The 17925-nt window shown below is 39.6% G+C and overlaps 1 protein-coding gene across 1 annotated transcript in view; it reads right to left on the bottom strand.

Moving 5' to 3' along the window:
- Window positions 1–48: 48 nt before the first annotated feature.
- The window catches only part of LOC103155777 (transient receptor potential cation channel subfamily M member 2-like), a 60691-nt gene continuing 42814 nt past the window's right edge, over window positions 49–17925 (bottom strand). The window contains exons 5-17 of the mRNA XM_016663809.1: window positions 14952–15365; window positions 14162–14317; window positions 13946–14075; window positions 13729–13874; window positions 11491–11603; window positions 11230–11292; window positions 10994–11059; window positions 10635–10845; window positions 2902–3020; window positions 2676–2808; window positions 777–948; window positions 474–654; window positions 49–397 (exon numbers count right to left, since the gene is read on the bottom strand). Of these exons, the coding sequence (XP_016519295.1) occupies window positions 106–397; window positions 474–654; window positions 777–948; window positions 2676–2808; window positions 2902–3020; window positions 10635–10845; window positions 10994–11059; window positions 11230–11292; window positions 11491–11603; window positions 13729–13874; window positions 13946–14075; window positions 14162–14317; window positions 14952–15365 (2196 nt within the window). The 3' untranslated portion in view covers window positions 49–105. The remainder of the gene's footprint in view (window positions 398–473; window positions 655–776; window positions 949–2675; window positions 2809–2901; window positions 3021–10634; window positions 10846–10993; window positions 11060–11229; window positions 11293–11490; window positions 11604–13728; window positions 13875–13945; window positions 14076–14161; window positions 14318–14951; window positions 15366–17925) is intronic.

The following is a 17925-nucleotide window of genomic DNA, read 5'->3' as shown; positions in this document are numbered from 1 at the left end:
TGGATGGATGGATGGATGGATGGATGGATGGATGGATGGATGGATGGATGGATGGATGGATGGATGGATGGATGGATGGATGGATGGATGGATGGTGTAGCCATTTTAGACAATACAATGGACCTCAGAACACATCTTATCACGTATATAGAAATTATGGACTAAGGTCTTACTGAAGTCATTGTTTTCACTCCGAGACGTATACAGATATGATGTGAAAAGTTGTGGATTTTTGTTTTTCATCATGTCCCACACCCAGTTCGTGAAGAGGTAGAAATGACTCAAGATGATGAAAGGAGGCGGAGGGGCCGGGCGGCTGTAGTACTCTTTGATCAACTGATATCTTTGAAACTTCCAGATCCTATCCGTATTCTCATGGACCTCCTCAAACGTGTAGCTGTACAGATGAAAGATTAACAGATTCATTATGTTGAAAACCAAAGTTGACAGATGATGTGGTGCTAAGGACTCACTTAAAGACGGCTATAAGCAGGTTGAGGAGCAATATGTTGGCAAAGAGCAAGTAAACACAGAGCATGATGATGGTGATCCACTCAGGGAAGACCGGCATTTGGTTTTCATTCAGCACAGGACACTTGGGCTTCAGGGGATCCGTACCATTCATGCTGCATGAATTTATATCAAATCCAGCATCTGCAGGAGACAAAACACTGAAACTAGAACAGGCAACATCACCAAGAAAAGTTGCCTTACATGCACACGGATTATGATTTCTCCTCACATATTAAAACTACACAGTGCACTTCTCCACTCACTGTCAATGTTTTCTGGGAAACTTCCAAATATAACGAGGTACGGCTCGTAAATAGCCCCACGGACAATCCAGTCCAGTCGATTGTCATTTTCGATGAGGATGCCTTGTTTGGCAACACCGTACGCCATTACCCAGATGCTCAGAAGGAACATGAAGAAGAAAATATCCATCATCTGGAGAACAGAATTACACATCAGTTAGAGCAGTGGTCCCCGACCTTTTTAATACCGCGGACTGGTCAAGACTTGAAAAATTTTGCTGCGGCCTGGGGGGAAGGGGGCTTGTTGGGCGTGAATGTTGATGTTCCCGCTAAATCCTGAATACACCCGATGTGGGTTGTCTTGGCCTTTTTATCGCAGACTGTGGGGTTTTCCTTGACTGGGAACGAGAATACAACCTGCTGTATGTGACAGGTAGCCAATCAGAAAGCGCGGTGACGTAAAAACAGAGGGGAATCCCAAACAGCTGATATCGCTCAACTGAGAGTCCAGTGGATATCGGAGATTATATGTGGAAATGTTTATTATTAAATCTAAAGGTCATTATTATATATGTTTATGTTTATTCAGTCAAAAATGTTGACTATGAAAAAACATATTCACCTCCAAATAATAGTGCAGCAAATAGAGCGGTTGCTCCCGTCGTCTTTTATCTACCACCTTTTCTTTTTGTTACGTCTTTTATCTCTTAAAATGAGTCCACAATCTATCACTATTGTTTTTACATCGTCATCCGTGTTTAGTTATTCTAAATTCCCGTTTGCTATGTTGGGGGTTTTGTGGATTTTCTTCTGGAATCGCGATGTTCGTGACTGGAATAGGTTTGTGTGGTATGCTGCTCCTGCCTTGTGGCTGGAGACACGAACCGATCGAACCTGTTGGACTTTTATCAGCTCTGTGGTCACAGAGGTTTGGAGAATCGCCGACAATTCTTAAATCTTGCCGTCTAAACCAGACTTAAGACTCACAAGCTCTACTCATCTCCTCCTGACCACTGCCCAAACGCTCTGACTCTGGTCGCTATGGTAACGTTTACATATCCCTTCAAAATAAGATACAGAAGCGCCACAAAAACAAACATTTTACTTTCGTGAAAATTTTAACTCACGATAATGACTAACGGGAGCTTGTTTCTCTGCAACCAGACAGTTCCATCTGGGAGTGATGAGAGACAATGACACCCGAAGTGTTGCTTATATCCACAGCCTGCTTTTCTCTACGTGGCGAAGCAGTTTGAAGCTTCATTGCCTCATTAGCAGCCGGTCGCCGCATGTTATGCAGAGCGGCTTGTAATGTGGGACTCACCTACCGGTCCGTGATAAATCCATTCTCCTGTCTCTTCTCTGGGCCTTTTCCCCTTTGCAAAGAAACTTTCCAAAGATACCTGATCTGTTTCTTACTCATTTTTCTGCTTGTGGGCTCAGTGTTGGCGCGCAAGTAACCGAGAGAATCCGGTTACAGGATTTTCAAAATAAAAGATCCTCCAGACTCAAATAATACATAAAACGGAAATATTTAATTATTTCTTGCGCGGCCCAGTACCAATTGGTCCACGGACCGGTACCGGTCCACGGACCGGGGTTTGGGGACCACCGAGTTAGACGACAAAAAGACTGTAAAAAAAATATAAAACTGCAGGTAAATATCTCCATCTTAATGACAATAAATGATTTGTGCAGGTTCTGATTTAGAAACTCAGATTTAGAAGCAAGATGCAGAATAAAGTCTGGAACGGTAGATACTAGAATATACTCATATTTTTCAGGACTGAGAATGCTGGTGAGAAAATGTTGTCCAAGCCTAAGGACTAGTGGCTCCTAAGTATTATGAAGTGCATCATTCTACTGTTGCCTCTACCTTATATATGGATCGTCCTTAAACACTTATGCAAAATTCCTCACCATCTTCTTGACTATGATGATTTTAGGTCCCAGTGTTCGGCTGATGGTGAAGACTGCCATGAGGCGGAGACAGAAGACCACAAAGTCGATGCACAGGATGATTTTACCTGGGTAGAACAACTTGGTTGTCAGCCTAAAGTAAAAAAATGAAAATGAAAAGTTTGTGAGTCACAGATTATTGAGTGGCTTAAAGACTTTCCATGTCTCTGAAAAACAGAGAAGGTACCTGAATGCAAGTCCTAGACAGAACCCCAGGATGGAAAGGACGTCCAAAATGTTCCACACCTCTTTAATGTACACCTTGGCTTTCTCACGAAACCCAAAATTATCAGGGTCATAAAACAACTGAGACAGAAAACAGAGATTTATATGGACATGTCAGAATTTCATTGTCAGATATTAATTCTGAATTAAGGCGCTTTCGCACTGCACGGAACAGTACGGAACGGTTCAGAGCATGTTCGCATTGCAACTTGCGACCAGTTCCACCCGGCCCCACGGAACCACAAGAGCTGTGGTTCCAATCGTGCCGGCCAAGCGGTTCTGCTTAGAACCAGCAACTGATTGGCCGCTGGTTGTCATGGAGTCAGACGTTGATTTTCCGTTGACAGCTGGCTCTCACTACTGTATTTTGTAAAGAGTGCTCTTTTCAATATTTTTATTATTAGTTTTAATCAACAATGGATTCGCCTCAATATAATGCAATCACCTGGTCCTATGATGAGGTAATTTGCTTACTCGCTGATGAACGAGTATAGAATGAGCTAGATCGGTCAACGAGGAAGAGAAAGTTTTCCGCCGCATCTCTGAGGAAAAGGCTTTGGCCGCTACATCGAAACCATTGTTTAGTTTTAAAAGTAATGACGTCCGGCACCGCTTCGATGGCCCCCCAGAGTGTAATGCGAACACAACCATTCCGTTCCGTACCGTTCCGTTCCGTGCAAAAGTGCCTTTAGATTATTTTCAATCTCTAACCTCCACAGCTTAAATATTGGAACAGCTAAAAGTAACAGACATTATAAAGCTACTCATGGTTAAAGTATAAAAAGAGAAATTATTCAATTAAAGATACCATGCAGTGCTGTTTTTAACACATATACAAGCATGGTAAATGCATAATAAGCTTAAAAATGATCATGATTTCAGCTCTACCTTGATTGTACAGCTTATTCTCCCTCCCTCATTATCCTCACCTATACTGTGCTGCTCCCTATTTAAACAGCTTGATCATCACCTACTCAATGTAAGATCATCTGTTGCCCCTGTCACAGCTTTTAAGCCCTGATTCATGTCCAAGGAGTTTCTGGGAGTTTTTATCTTGCCCGTCTTTAACCACTGCTTTTACCTAGTCCATACTACTTTGAAAGGGTTTCTGACTTCTTGTTACTAAGCCTTGCTACTAGAAGTTGACTGCTTCTAGTCAACTGAATATTGGATTTTCCTTGACGGAGAGCCTCCTTTGCCTTACCCTGGACCATTTTGACTACTGAACCCTGGTTGCTTTTAGATTTGTCTCTGTCTTCTGTGAATCCCCTAAGATCCAAAGCCCTCCCATTGTCTGCTCACCCAACAATCCCAAGCCTAGATTCTTGACCCCTCTGGGTTCCCCATTCCTGGCAATTCTTTCTGTGTCCTCCCTGATTTTCATGCAGTCATGCCTCTCACCTCTGTTTTTGTGTTCCAGACCTGCCAGTGCAACCACACATGGTGGAACCTCTTCAACACCATCTCATTATTTCCAGTAAAACATTTTGCCATCAATCACTTGTCTTGGCCTCGTATTGGATTCTCACTGATTTTACTTAAATCCATTTTCTGTACACCCTTGTCCCTAGTGGGGTCGGGAGGAGTACTGGTGCCTATCTCCAGCGAGACAGTTACCAGTCTGCAGGGCAATGCAGAGACAGACAGGACAAACAACCAAGCACAACCATGCACGCACAAACTCACACCTAAAGAGAATTTAGAGAGACCAATTAACCTAACAGTCATGTTTTTGAACTGTGGGAGGAAGCTGAAGTCCCTTGAGCTGGTCCAAGGTTGGATGACGCCTTGAGCAGAATTTGATTTAGGGGCCTCTTTTGCTGCTAAAAACATCAGCACCCCAAACAGCATTTCAACATAGATTTAGTACATTCTGGGAGGAAAGGGTAGTTTAATTGGCCAACATCAAAAGAAATCAGTGATAATTGTAGTTTACTGAGATGTATTTGTGAATATCAGAGCTCAAACTCAAAGATTAAACTCACAACATCAGATTGTAGCTATGGTAACAAAAAACATCTTAGTATTAAGATTGTTCTTTGAACTTTTACCAAATAAACTTGCTAGCTCCTTAAAATCTTACATTTAAATGATAAACAATTTAAAATCTTCTCATTCATGGTCAGACACGAACCATGTGGGGGAATAGTAACAGCTCACTGTGACTGTTATGCTGGGAAGGTTATATTGAATTCTTTTAGCTTTTTCTTTAAAGTTAAATTATTTTTTTCTTAAAAAAATAATTTTTAAGAAAAATTATTTTTTTCTTAAAAAATAATTTATATGAAAATATAAAACATATTTTCTGTCAGGGACTCGGCACTGAGCTACTGCTAACAACACTAGCACTCTGGGGACTACCAAGCTACAGCATAAAAATAATATATCTTATCTTACATATGAATGGTTGTCCTTCTAAGTAACAGTCTAATAAAATATCTGAAAATACAATTTAAAAGATGCGATCGTTACCAGTCAGAAAGTGGGTGCTGCAGAAACATTGTTAGCTTCCGCACCTCCTGATTTTAGTCATAGATTGTTGATCCACTTTTCTCATTTTTATTTTTATTTTTTGGTAAGTTTTTTAAAATTAACTCCCTTGTGACCAACCTTCGAAACCCGAAAATAACGTTTATTTTTCTCTCTGTTAGAATGGTTAGAACAACCATACACGACTCAGAATTTAGGCATTTTGCTGCTGGATCAACAAAAGTAAACCGTGTGCATTTACTTCTTCCCCTCCATCTGCATTGGGTGATGTCGATGCTACGTCATCTGATGACCAGCCATATATTAAGGCCCCGTTTACAGGATATATAAAATTATATAAAATCGATAACATTCCCCGACACACACCCGCTAGAAGGAAACAAATATACCAAGCACAACACTTTCATTGTATCGGCTGAGAGGTTGCCAGGCAACGGTGCATTTTTGTTCCAAAAGCAAACAGAGAATATTTCGTAAGCAAGCAGAGATTTCTGCTGAATTATTAATATTAATATAATCTCACATAACTGCTATTATTTTAATGACTTATCACATAAACAAGCTTATTCATAAGTGACTTCAATTTTATTTCTTATTTAATGGAAACACAGCAATTGTGAAGTTCTGTTTTTCAACATTAGCAAAACATATACAAAGATTTGCGCGTATTTGTAATGAAAACATAACTGTTTTAATAGCATGAGAGGAGCAAACTTTGTAACTTGTATGTATAATGCCTATCTTAGTGCAGTACTCCCCTGAAAATGAGCCTCATACAAGGTTTATACACAGGTACTTGTAAAAAAAATTAGAATAACATGAAAATATTTATTTAAATCAGTAATTCCATTTAAAAAGGGAAACTTATATATTATCATTCGTTACTCACAGACTGATATATTTCAAATGTTATTTTCTTTTAATATTGATGATTATAATTCACAACTGATGAAAACCCCAAATTCAGTATCTCAGAAAATTAGAATATTACTTAACACCAATACAATAAAAGGATTTTTATAAATGTTGGTGTAAAAGACTGTGTGCTAGCTTGCGCTAATTACAGATGTCTCGTCAATTGAATCTTCCTCGGTCAGAAGGAATAGGCATGCAGCTCAGAAGTTTTCTATTGATGGATTTTAATGCCACCGAACCACAGAAGCACAGAAAAAAACGATGACTTACTCATCTAGATGAAAGTCGAACTACAAAAAAAAACAAAACAAAAAAACGAACAGATGCACCATGGGTAAAACGAACAGATGCATCATGGGTATTGTAGTGCTAAAACGAACAGGTGGACTTTTAACAGCCGCCCCTGTATTTGCAAACAAATACACTCATTCAAAGCCCACTAGGTAGAAGAAGGATCCAAATCTTCAGGCATTTCAGGAAGCTCTACCAGTTTGGTTACCGGGCGAATGTAGATGCTGTCCTTGACCTTCACCTCAGCAGCTCGAACAACGCCATCCGTCCCAGGGAAAACCTTGGTGATGGTCCCGACGGGCCACAGTCCTCGGGGAAGGTTGGAATCAACAATCATCACAATTTGTCCCACAGCAGTATTATCAGTAGATTTCCTCCATTAGATTTCCTCCATTTCTGTCATAACTGAAGTCCTGGGAGGTAGTCCTGGATGAAGCGTTTCCAAAAATGGTCACTGACGACCTGACTGTGTTGCCATCTCCTCTTGAACAGGGCATCATGAGGACCATACACTGCTTGTGGTAGTCCTGCATCCTGCCGCCCCATTAACAGAAGGTTTGGCGTGATGGGGTCCAGGTCAGCCACGTCAGAGGAGGCATAACCGAGAGGTTTAGAGTTAAGGATGCCTTCAACCTCTATGAGAGCTGTTAGAAGCACTTCCTCTGCCACAACGTGGTCTTTCAGGACAACTTGTAAAGCTGATTTGACTGACCTGATTTCCCTCTCCCAGGCTCCCCCGAAGTGAGGAGCATGTGGCGGGTTGAAGTTAAAGTTGATGGTCTGTTTGGCCAACTGTTGCTGCAACACTGGGGCCATGTTTTCAAAGGCGCTCTGCAGTTCTTTATGGCCTCCCCTGAAATTGGTGCCTCTGTCGGACCACAGCTCGTATGGCTTCCCCCGGCGAGCAATAAACCTGCGTAATGACATCAGGAAAGAGTCGGTGTCGAGGCTAGGGAGGAGATCCAAGTGAACACATCGAGTGGTAAGACATTTGTAGATGATCCCCCAGCATTTCTCTCTTCGACGTCCAATCTTAACTAGGTACGGTCCAAAACAGTCTACGCCTGTAGACCAGAATGGGGGTTTGTAGAGTCTCAAACGAGCTGAGGGAAGGTCAGCCATCTTTGGTGTGTTTCTTAATGGCCTGCCGACCTCTGAGAATCCAATAGGTGCATCGTATTTCTGCATAGAGTCTCTCTGCACCCGGGTGAAGCAGTAGAGCATCGTAGTGCTTTATGATGAGACGAGTCAGAGGATGATCAGGAGCTAACACAACTGGATGGATGCTGTCAGGGTCTACATCTATAGCTTGACACAGGTGGCCTCCAACTCTTATCAGTCCACTGAGGCTGTCATACTCAGGGGAAAGAGCACTAAGACGACTGCTGGGGCGCACAGTGTCACCTGCTTGGAGGGCTTGGACCTTTTCTGGGAAGCTGTCCTTCTGTGCAGAACAAAGCAGCTGAGTCTCTGCTTCTTGACGCTCGGCAGCAGTGAAGGAGGTGGCAGCCGCCCCATGCAGGGATTGGTGAGTGGCCAGAACCAGGTCCTCTAATGATGTGCTCTGTGTAGGATCTGGCAGATTTTGAGATATAGATGTGAAGCTACAGAAAGCGGTCTTTCTGAGTTCTTCATTGCCACAATCTGGGAACTCTGTCGGGGGTTTTGGCCAAGTGTCAGGAGTCTGTGTGAGGAAGTGGGGGCCCTGTGACCAACGGCTGGAGATGGTGAGCTCTGACAGTGATTTCCGTCTTGTGATGTCATCAGCTGGATTTTTATCAGAGTTCACATAACCCCACTGCTCTGAGGAGGTCAACTCCTGTATTTCACAAATCCGAGTCCCAACAAAAACTTTGTACCTGCAGGAACTGGACTGGATCCACTGCAGCACTGTAGTAGAATCCGTCCACAGATAGACAGAGTGCAGGGGTAGTGAGAGTTCAGTTTGGAGCACTTTGGCTAGTTGGGCTCCTGTCAACGCAGCACACAGCTCCAGTCGGGGAATCGACACCTGTTTGCGGGATGCAACTCTTGAGCGTGCCATGATGAAAGAAGTGGAGATGCGTGCCTGTTGCTCTGTGACTCTCAGATAGGCAACAGCTCCATAGGATTTCTCAGAGGCGTCACAGAAGATGTGAACCTCGTTTGAAGTACCACTGATGCTGTGAGGACGGTAGCAGTGAGGGATGATGATGTGCTGGAGATTAGACAGTTCTTCTTCCCATTCGAGCCAGCACTGAAGCAGACTTCCTTCTATGGGCTCATCCCATCCTCTCTCTGTATTCCACAGGGTCTGCACAATGAGCTTTGCTCTTGTGGTGTAAGGGCAGATATAACCCAATGGGTCATACTGACTGGCTAGCACCTTATAAATATTGCGCAACGTGACACTGGGCGACGCTTGTATTCCAGGACATCAGTTGGGCAGTGCCAGCTGAGACCCAATGTTGACTCCTGTGGATCAAGGCTTTTGAAGTTCAACCACAGTTCACAGCTTTCTGACCTGGCCGTGCTGGGCAGATGGGCAACATCTCAAGTAGGTTGCTGGCCCACTGTCTTATCTCAAATCCTCCTTGGAGGAGTAACTCTCTCATCCTGTTGGAAAATTAAATCTGCATCTCCATAAAATTGGTTAGCAGTAGGAATTGCCCTAAAACTTCCTAGCAGATGCGTTGACTTTGGACCTCAGAAAACACCAGCAGATAACATGGGACCCCAAACCATCACTGACAGTGGAAACTTTACACTGGACCTCAAGCAATGTGGATTCTCTGCCTTTCCTTTCTTCCTCCACTCTGGGACCTTGATTTCAAAGTAAACGCAAAATTTACTTTCATCAGAGAACATAACTTTGAACCACTCAGCAGCAGTCCACTCCTGTTTGTCTTCAGCCCAGGTGAGACACTTCTGATGCCCTAATCTTGTTCAAGAGTGGCTTGACAAAAGGAATGTGACAGCTGAAAACCATGTCTTGTATATATCTGTGTGGTGGTTTTTGAAGCACCGACTCCAGCTGCAGTCCACTCTTTGTGAATCTCACCAACATTTTTCAATGGGTCTTGTTTCAAGATCCTCTCAGGAATGTAGTTATCCATATTGCTTGTCCACTTTTTTTCTACCACATCTTTTTCTCCCCTTAACCTCTCTATGAATATGATTGGACACAGAGCTCTGTGTACCAGCTCAAGCTTCTTTAGCAATGACCCTTTGTGTCTTGCTCTCTTCTGCAAGGTGTCAAAGGTCATCTTTTGGACAGCTGTCAAGTCAGCAGTCATCCCCTTGATACAAAACTGGACTGAGAGACAAATTAAAAGGATTTGCAGGTGTTTTGAGTTATTTAGCAGAAAAAGGTGTGGCCCCAGGGTCTTCAATATTGAACCTTTTGACAATTTTCTAATTTTCTGAGATAATGAACTTCATTAGTTGTCAGTAATAATCATCAACATTAAAAGAAATAAACATTTTAAATATATCAGTCTATATGCAACAAATGAATACAAATTTTACATTTTGAATGGAATTACTGATTTAAATTAACTTTTTCATGATATTCTAATTTTTTGACTTACACCTGTAAACTTGTCCTTTCTATCACTAAAATAAACAAACAAGTCAAGCTTTGTATGGCAAGGGGCTAAGTGAAGCCACGCAGGGCGCTATGCCTCTAATACACTGTGGGGAAAAAGGGAGAGCACAACTGAAAAATAAATAAGTTCTATTTTAATTTGGGTTAACTCATTTTTTAATGTTGCCCATGTGATCCATATGAAAAACTCTCATTGTACATTGGAAATAAATGCATCAGATTCATTTATTTTAAAGTAACTGTTATTGAGCTTTCTAAATAAGTTGTTATTTTCAGGATGTGAATGTGCTACTGCAACAAAATGTAAATTTGTTTTATGGTTCTTTATACATCTTTGTCATGGGTACCAAGTGTGGATGTGAAAGTCCTAGTATTTTTATAAATGAATGTCTATTATATTTGCAGGATCTCACCTGTCTGATCTCCTCACACACCAGAGTGAACAACCAGATGTAAAGCAGTATTTCTACTACAGATGGTGTACTCTGGAAGTCGATCATCAGGACGTAAGCAAACAGGATGAGGAAGGCAAAGTACGAGACGATGTTTCCAAAAAACTTGACCTGAGGAGAGCAGTACAGTGCTTCCAGTGCTTTCCAGTAAGGAGACTCATCACTCTGCACACTGTGGGTAGAAATATCAGGACCAACATAACTCTCATTTGATCAAAAGTTATCGGTTATATATATAAAAAAAGTTTTAAAACTCAGAGTGTTATGTAAAATCTCAATGTTAAATGGGTCATTAATTGAATCAATCAGAGTTCTCTTACATGGAATGAGAAATTCTCTCTTCTCCCTCTGTTTTTTTTCCCTCATTATCAATTTCACTCATTTCTCTTTAAAAAGAAAATTCACAGTGGGTAGAAATATCAGGACCAACATAACTCTCATTTGATCAAAAGTTATCGGTTATATATATATATAAAAAAAGTTTTAAAACTCAGAGTGTTATGTAAAATCTCAATGTTAAATGGGTCATTAATTGAATCAATCAGAGTTCTCTTACGTGGAATGAGAAATTCTCTCTTCTTCCTCTGTTTTTTCCCCCTCATCGATTTCACTCATTTCTCTTTAAAAAGAAAATTCACAGGACAAAAAGACATTAATTATTAAAATAAATGTGGAAATTTGAGGTTTTACAACTTCCAGAATTTTCATTTATAAAATTACTGCCTTTTCACAATATTCAAATTTTCTTAGACACTGAATATCATTAGTTATTGGTTATATCCATAAAAAAATTACAACTTAATAATTAATAGCTCACCTGAAATCCAGGAATCCAATGTAGATCAGAGGGAAGATGACCATGCAGATCCCAACCTTCCATAAACAATTTTCGTCTGAAAGCTTACCCCACCAGATCTGAGTAAGAAGAGCCTAAAGCACAAGCATTTTATCAAAATGTCTGTACAATACAGAAGACAGACAGTTTATGAAGCTCTTAAGGTAATCCTAAAGACTGGAGCAAACAGAAATGAGAGAAGAATTTTAAACGTCACTGTGGAGGTCTATATTAACCCTCTGATGTGTGAGTGATTGACTGTACAGTCTTCCATAAGTGGGTCTTTTTTGACCTGCGTTAGAATAAATGTGTTTTTACACTACTTTTGTCATTTTGACTCAAAATAATGTTTTATATAATACTTTCTGCTATGCTTTATTCTACACAGGAATTATTTCATGTTTGAAATATTTTCATTTTTCACTTTCTTAAGCACTTGTAGACCAATTTGTGGAACATTTGTGATGATTTGTAGATTTTAAAACAGAATGGCAATTTTACAACAGCAATGGAACAATGTCAACACTCATTGTGTGTGTGTGTGTGTGTGTGTGTGTGTGTGTGTGTGTGTGTGTGTGTGTGTGTGTGTGTAGGTGTGTGTGGGGGGCTTGGGCATCCTAACCAGATTTCTGAGCCACCTCAGAAATCTGCTCCTCTCTACGTGGAGGAGCAGCGGCTCTACTCTGAGTCCCTCCTGGACAACCGAGCTTCTCTCTCTAAGGAAGAGCAAAGACACCCGAGGGGGAAAACTAATTTCAGCCGCTTGTATCCGTGATCTCGTTCTTTCGGACATGACCCAAAGCTCATGGCCATCGATCAGGGTAGGAACATAGATCGACTGGTAAATAAAGAGCTTAACTTTTTCACTCAGCTCTCTCTCCACTACGACAGATCGGTACAGTGCCCTCTTCACTGCAGATGCTGCGCCGATCAGCCTGTCGATCTCTCGCTCCATTTTTCCCTCATTTGTGAACAAGATCCAGAGATACTTAAAATCCTCCACTTGGGGCAGGACATCCTCCCCAACCTAGAGATGGCATTCTATTCTTTTTCAGCTAATTTATTTATGCATTTATTTATATAACTATGAATTTTTATTTTATTTATTGAGATGATAAAAGAAAAAACCTTGAACACATTCATCAACAGGTTTTGAATGTCATTCAAGACATTCTCTTTCTTTTGTGTGTGTCTGACACCTCATCCAGGGTGTCAGACACACACAGAGACACACACACAAATAATACAAATGCACAATAAAGTATAGGCAGTAATGTCAGCTGCCTCACTGGGGACATTTTGTTTATTACCTCAATTTAATTTCAAGTTATTCTTTAAGGCTGCCACCATTATGCCAACAGATGACCAGGTCTGTTATGTTGAGTTCTGGTAGTTTAGCTTACAGGCTTTAAAGTTAATTTGTAGTTTCCTTTTACTGTTATGCTTGTTCCTCATCATGTGTTGTGAGCAGAGGCTGGCCTGAGGACCTTGCTCTCTGCAGCAGTATTTCATCTTGTCCTTGGTCACTGCTATTTCGGGCAGGTTGTTGTTTTTTCTCCCTATTCTTATCACTTAGAGAATGTCAAAGTGACTAAGAGAGGAGACTATCTGAATGAGACTGATCGCTCAAGATCTCTTAACAAGATGGATTTGGATGTAAAGTGTGAAAAGCGATCATTCGCTATAACATTTGACATATGCTTGACATTCTGTGTGTGTTCTTCAAGAAGGAAACTGTTCTGAAGATCCACAGTTTAATTTGATTGATTAAGACCAGCTCTTTTGGTTAATTCTTAGCAATTTAGATTTACCACACATTAGCATACATTTTCCACCATTATTCCATATACTATTTATAAAACTTTTCAGATTTTTTTGCAGTAGCTTGGTTAGATAACTAGTGTTGGCTAACTTCGAATAAGGCTATTATGTTGATTTGTGACAATAAGACTGTCACAATACTCATGATTGACACACACATTTGTGAGGTAAAAAATAAAGATAACATTTATATGCAAGAGTTCTTGCTAAGTAAAATATTATTATTCAGGGGTGACACTTAGAATTCAGTGTGTTTGGTTCACAAAAAAAAAGGTTTTCCTGACGATCAGAGTTGGTAAGAAACAAAGATTCCCATTAAATTCCATAGGAATTTTTGTTTCAGGAGTCCAATATGATACATATCCTGATTTATAAAATCCAAATAAAAATCTGCTTCACCTGAACGCCTGAATGAGCCACAAAGTTCTTATCATCAGCCTCCAGCGCCAGCCTCAGGCACGTCGTCTCGCCCCAAAGGCGTGAAACTCGAACCAACAGTTTCTGGGCACGCTCCTCATTATTGTTGTAGCACTCGCTGAACACACCTGAAGAACCACATGCATTTCAATAAATCCCACCTCAGTCTGTAAAGGTTCTCTTTACCTCTATCTCATACCGATTGCATGATTTTCATAGTGTCTGGCGAGCTCCAGCATTTCCTGAGTCTTGTCAGCATTGTTTGCCTTCTCTGACATTTTCTTCAGGATCTTACTAGCAGCAAGAGCAGCAGATATGCAGTCTCTACACTGCACATACAGAGAAATGCAGAGTTACACACATTTACCTACTTTAAAGACACTTATTTAATGCATGTGCAGGAATTTTTAATCACCTGACCCCAGGCAATATCAGCTAGCCCCTTGTTGTTCTGGAGAACTGCCCAAAGAAAAAGATCTCTGCCTGCGTCTCTCCTAGCTTCTTTTTCCCAGGCTGCTTTTCTCTTAGCTTCTTCTTCCCGCTCTTCAACATTTTCTTTCACTTTGGGTTCCTGAGAAATTGTGCAAAAAATAAAAAATAAAAATCATGGATTGGATTTCTTGTGTTAATTGGTCAGTTATACGAGGTGGGCATTTTTACATTTTTAAAATCAAAGCATACATGCTTTGATTTTAGGTTTGCGTTGTATGTGTTGTATTTTGTTTCTTAATGCACATTATCAAAGGAGCCACCTCTAAGATTGTGAGTAACCTCAAGGAGAGGTGGTTTCTCTTGGTATGTTTAACCGATTACAAAAGAAACAAGAGGGGAAGAGTAACTGGATGAATTGGAGCAAAACTTTTTGTCATCCAGTCTCTTTCATAGAAAGAGAGACACGACAAAAATAAACAAGCAATTATCGCTCTCATTTTATTATCAAACTCATTTAAATTTATTATGCAATTAATTGATTTATTGCTTATCACAAGAGGCCTAATTGCAGAATTCAGATGCGGAAAGGAGGCAGGCAGGTGAAAATTAATAGTTTACATAAAAATAAAGAAAAACACAAAAATTAATGTTAAGTTTTAAAACTAGCTTATTTTAAATGTATTTTCTTAGCATTATTTTATATGAAAAACAATTACTTCTAATTGTAGGATTTTGTTTTTACCCACTTAAAGTTCTGAATAAAACATACTCACAGGATCTATGTTCACAGTATGCTCTCCATCCTTGGGGGGTGAAGGATAGATGGGCTTTGTGAATTTTCCCAGCAGGCAGCGCACTTCTTTAGCGACAATGGGCAGAGAGATATCTTTGCAATCAAAATGCTTGCTGGGTGAACTCCGTTTTAGTGGCGAAACAGAAACCCTCTTGTACCAACTCTGCAACCTCTTGCTGATGGATGCAGAGTTTAACCTGCAGCCATCAGCAGGTTTCTTCCTCCCCAGCTTTTCGAGGAAGAAGCATTTGGGCAGCCGTTGGTAGAGCTCACAAAGGGTGTTGTCATCCTTCAGGAAATTCTTCAGAATCACACCGTTCTCCAGGAGCAGTCTCACAAATTTAGGCTTATTGCCAACCAGGGCTAATGTCATGGCCCACTCGAGCTCGTTGGACTAAAGAACGGATAAAAAAGAAGAACCGTCGGTAACACTTTATTTGAAGGGGGGTGAATAAAACTGTCATGACACTTTTATTAACATGACGTAACACATGTTATGAACACGAATGAGCCTTCATGAATATTTATGACTGTTGTCATAAAGCGTCATTCGGTAAATTATGACACTTTTGATACAAAGTTGACATTATTCAAAATGTCTTTGTTATGACAACTTGACATTAACCAAGAAATCATTACTGACATAAATTCGTTATAAAAGTATTACTGATTGCACTTTAAAAATTAGGTAACTTTATGTTATTAAAGGTAAAGTTTAAACAGTAATGATTTCTTGGTTAATGTCAAGTTGTCATAACAAAGACATTTTGAATAATGTCAACTTTGTATTAAAAGTGTCATAATTTGCCAAACGACGCTTCATGACAACAGTCATAAATATTAATGAAGGCGTGTTCATGTGCATGACAGGTGTTATGTCATGTTTATGACAGTGGCATGACTGTCTTATTCACCCCCCTTCAAATAAAGTGTTACCGAACCTTTTTATATAGGTAAAAAAACACACTAGTTTGAAAAACATGAATCTTGTGCTTTCTGATGAGATTATCTTTTAATTATGTCAATCAAGTCCACTATTAGTAAACCAGAAACACATCTGAAAGAGAGAAGGTTTTGCCTCTTGCGAACACTAAAGTAGTAATAGACAATTCACTGCTTTTACACAATACTAGAGGTTAAAAAGTCAGCAGTTTTCCAGCAGATTTTTTTTTTCTTTACAGTTATTTCAATCATTCGAAAAAAAGGGACAATTAAAAATAAATGTCTGAAAATATATAGGTTAAAGCAGCATTTGACCCTTTATTCGTTATTTTTTTTAAAACAAATCGAATGTGCTTTAGACAGGAAAAAATGCATATCTGTAGGAATTTGATTCACTGCGGAGTTTTAGACGCAATTCATGGTCAAGGGAACTTCATAAATAAAACATTTTTACAAAAATACACAAAGACATTAACTTTAAGTTCTGCTTTTGTGGTCATCAAACTTCCAAGGTCAAATGATTTTTGTCTGAAATCAATGTTTTGATTGTATTTTGGAGACATTTTGGCTTTTAGTTTAAAATATGTTTTATATCAAGTCTATGTTAGCACAATGAAAATTCTGAAATGTGTGGACATTAGCATTATAGGGATGTTTATAACTGCACTGTTTCTTTCTAACCATACAACCCGGCACAGATTTCAAGAGGACCAGTAGATTAGGTGGATTAACAGTGCTTTCCAACAATAATTGCCTTTCAGAACATGTTGCTGTGGACTATTGCCTGTTCTCCCCTGAAACTGAGTTGTTAGTTTGCCATAACAGTCATGAAAGAGTCATATAGCAACAGTTTTTAGTCAAAGACCTCTTCAGATTTGTTGCAAGATTGACTTCTACTGAAGATCATTCTAGCAGTATCACCATCCACAAAACTTTTAGAAGATACTTCAATGATGCAAGCTATGTCAACACTTCATTTTCCTTTTGGATAAATCAAAGTATTGATTATTTTAAAATGATTTAATAAGCAGTCTGTGGGAGTAATATATTCTACATTTTAAGTATTTTTGCATTGTAATTTATTTTATTTAAATAAGTTCAAAATTATTTATACTTATTTATACCTCTGGTAGATTTGCTGCTAAATAATGTTTTAAATTGGCTAACATGTTTCATTTGATTGACTAATATTTTGGTAGACCTGATGGAGAAAATGAAACCAACAGTACAGAATAGGAATATAAGAAGAATTACAGTTCTGCATGTAACCAGTACAATATATGACAGAAGTTATTCTTTTCATTAAAGTTATTGATATTAACTATAAGCCCTGGGAACTACTAACAAGATTTCTGCTAATATCATTTACACATTAAATTACTCGTATCATCACATCAAAAGTTTTACACTCTTGAAAACAGAAAATGCAATTTCGTCTACATACCCTACTTTTAGTGACTAGAACTTTCTTATGGGTAATTTTAGCATCATATGAATTGTAATAATACCCAGCTCAATTGGTGTTATTCATGTATTTCAATAACTTGTATTAGAGTCAAATAGAAGTCCTCGGGGACCAATATAGCAAATGTAACAGCTACATTTATGAAATACTTTTGAATAATTTTTTTTGTTCTAATTTAATCTAAGAGCTACAATTTAAAATGTAACTTATCCTCATGTGAAAGGATAACTGACACATTTTGAAAAATTCCTGCAAAGTGGGCAGAGCCAAGAGTGTGGAGGTAAGAGGAGGCGGAAAGCAGGGTAGGAGTAGAGAAGCTCTGTTGGTTACTTTTAAACTTCATTGCTATATTTAGCAGTCGTTCAATTGCAAAACTTAACGCATGTGTTTCTGATGCTGCTCATGATTAGTAATTGGGGCCTGCCCATAGCAATGCAATGCCTCCATGCATTGCATGGCAGGCACCTATTGTTCTACACCCAATAGAAGGTCTCTTTATTATTCCATATTTTTCTTCCGTTCACCTTAATGCGGCCCGAACCGTTGC

Source organism: Poecilia formosa, unplaced genomic scaffold (assembly GCF_000485575.1).
Source record: "Poecilia formosa unplaced genomic scaffold, Poecilia_formosa-5.1.2 Scaffold447, whole genome shotgun sequence".
NCBI classification, from domain to species: Eukaryota; Metazoa; Chordata; class Actinopteri; order Cyprinodontiformes; family Poeciliidae; genus Poecilia; species Poecilia formosa.
Note: the sequence above shows the minus strand (reverse complement) of the source record. Positions and strands in the feature narration are given on the sequence as shown.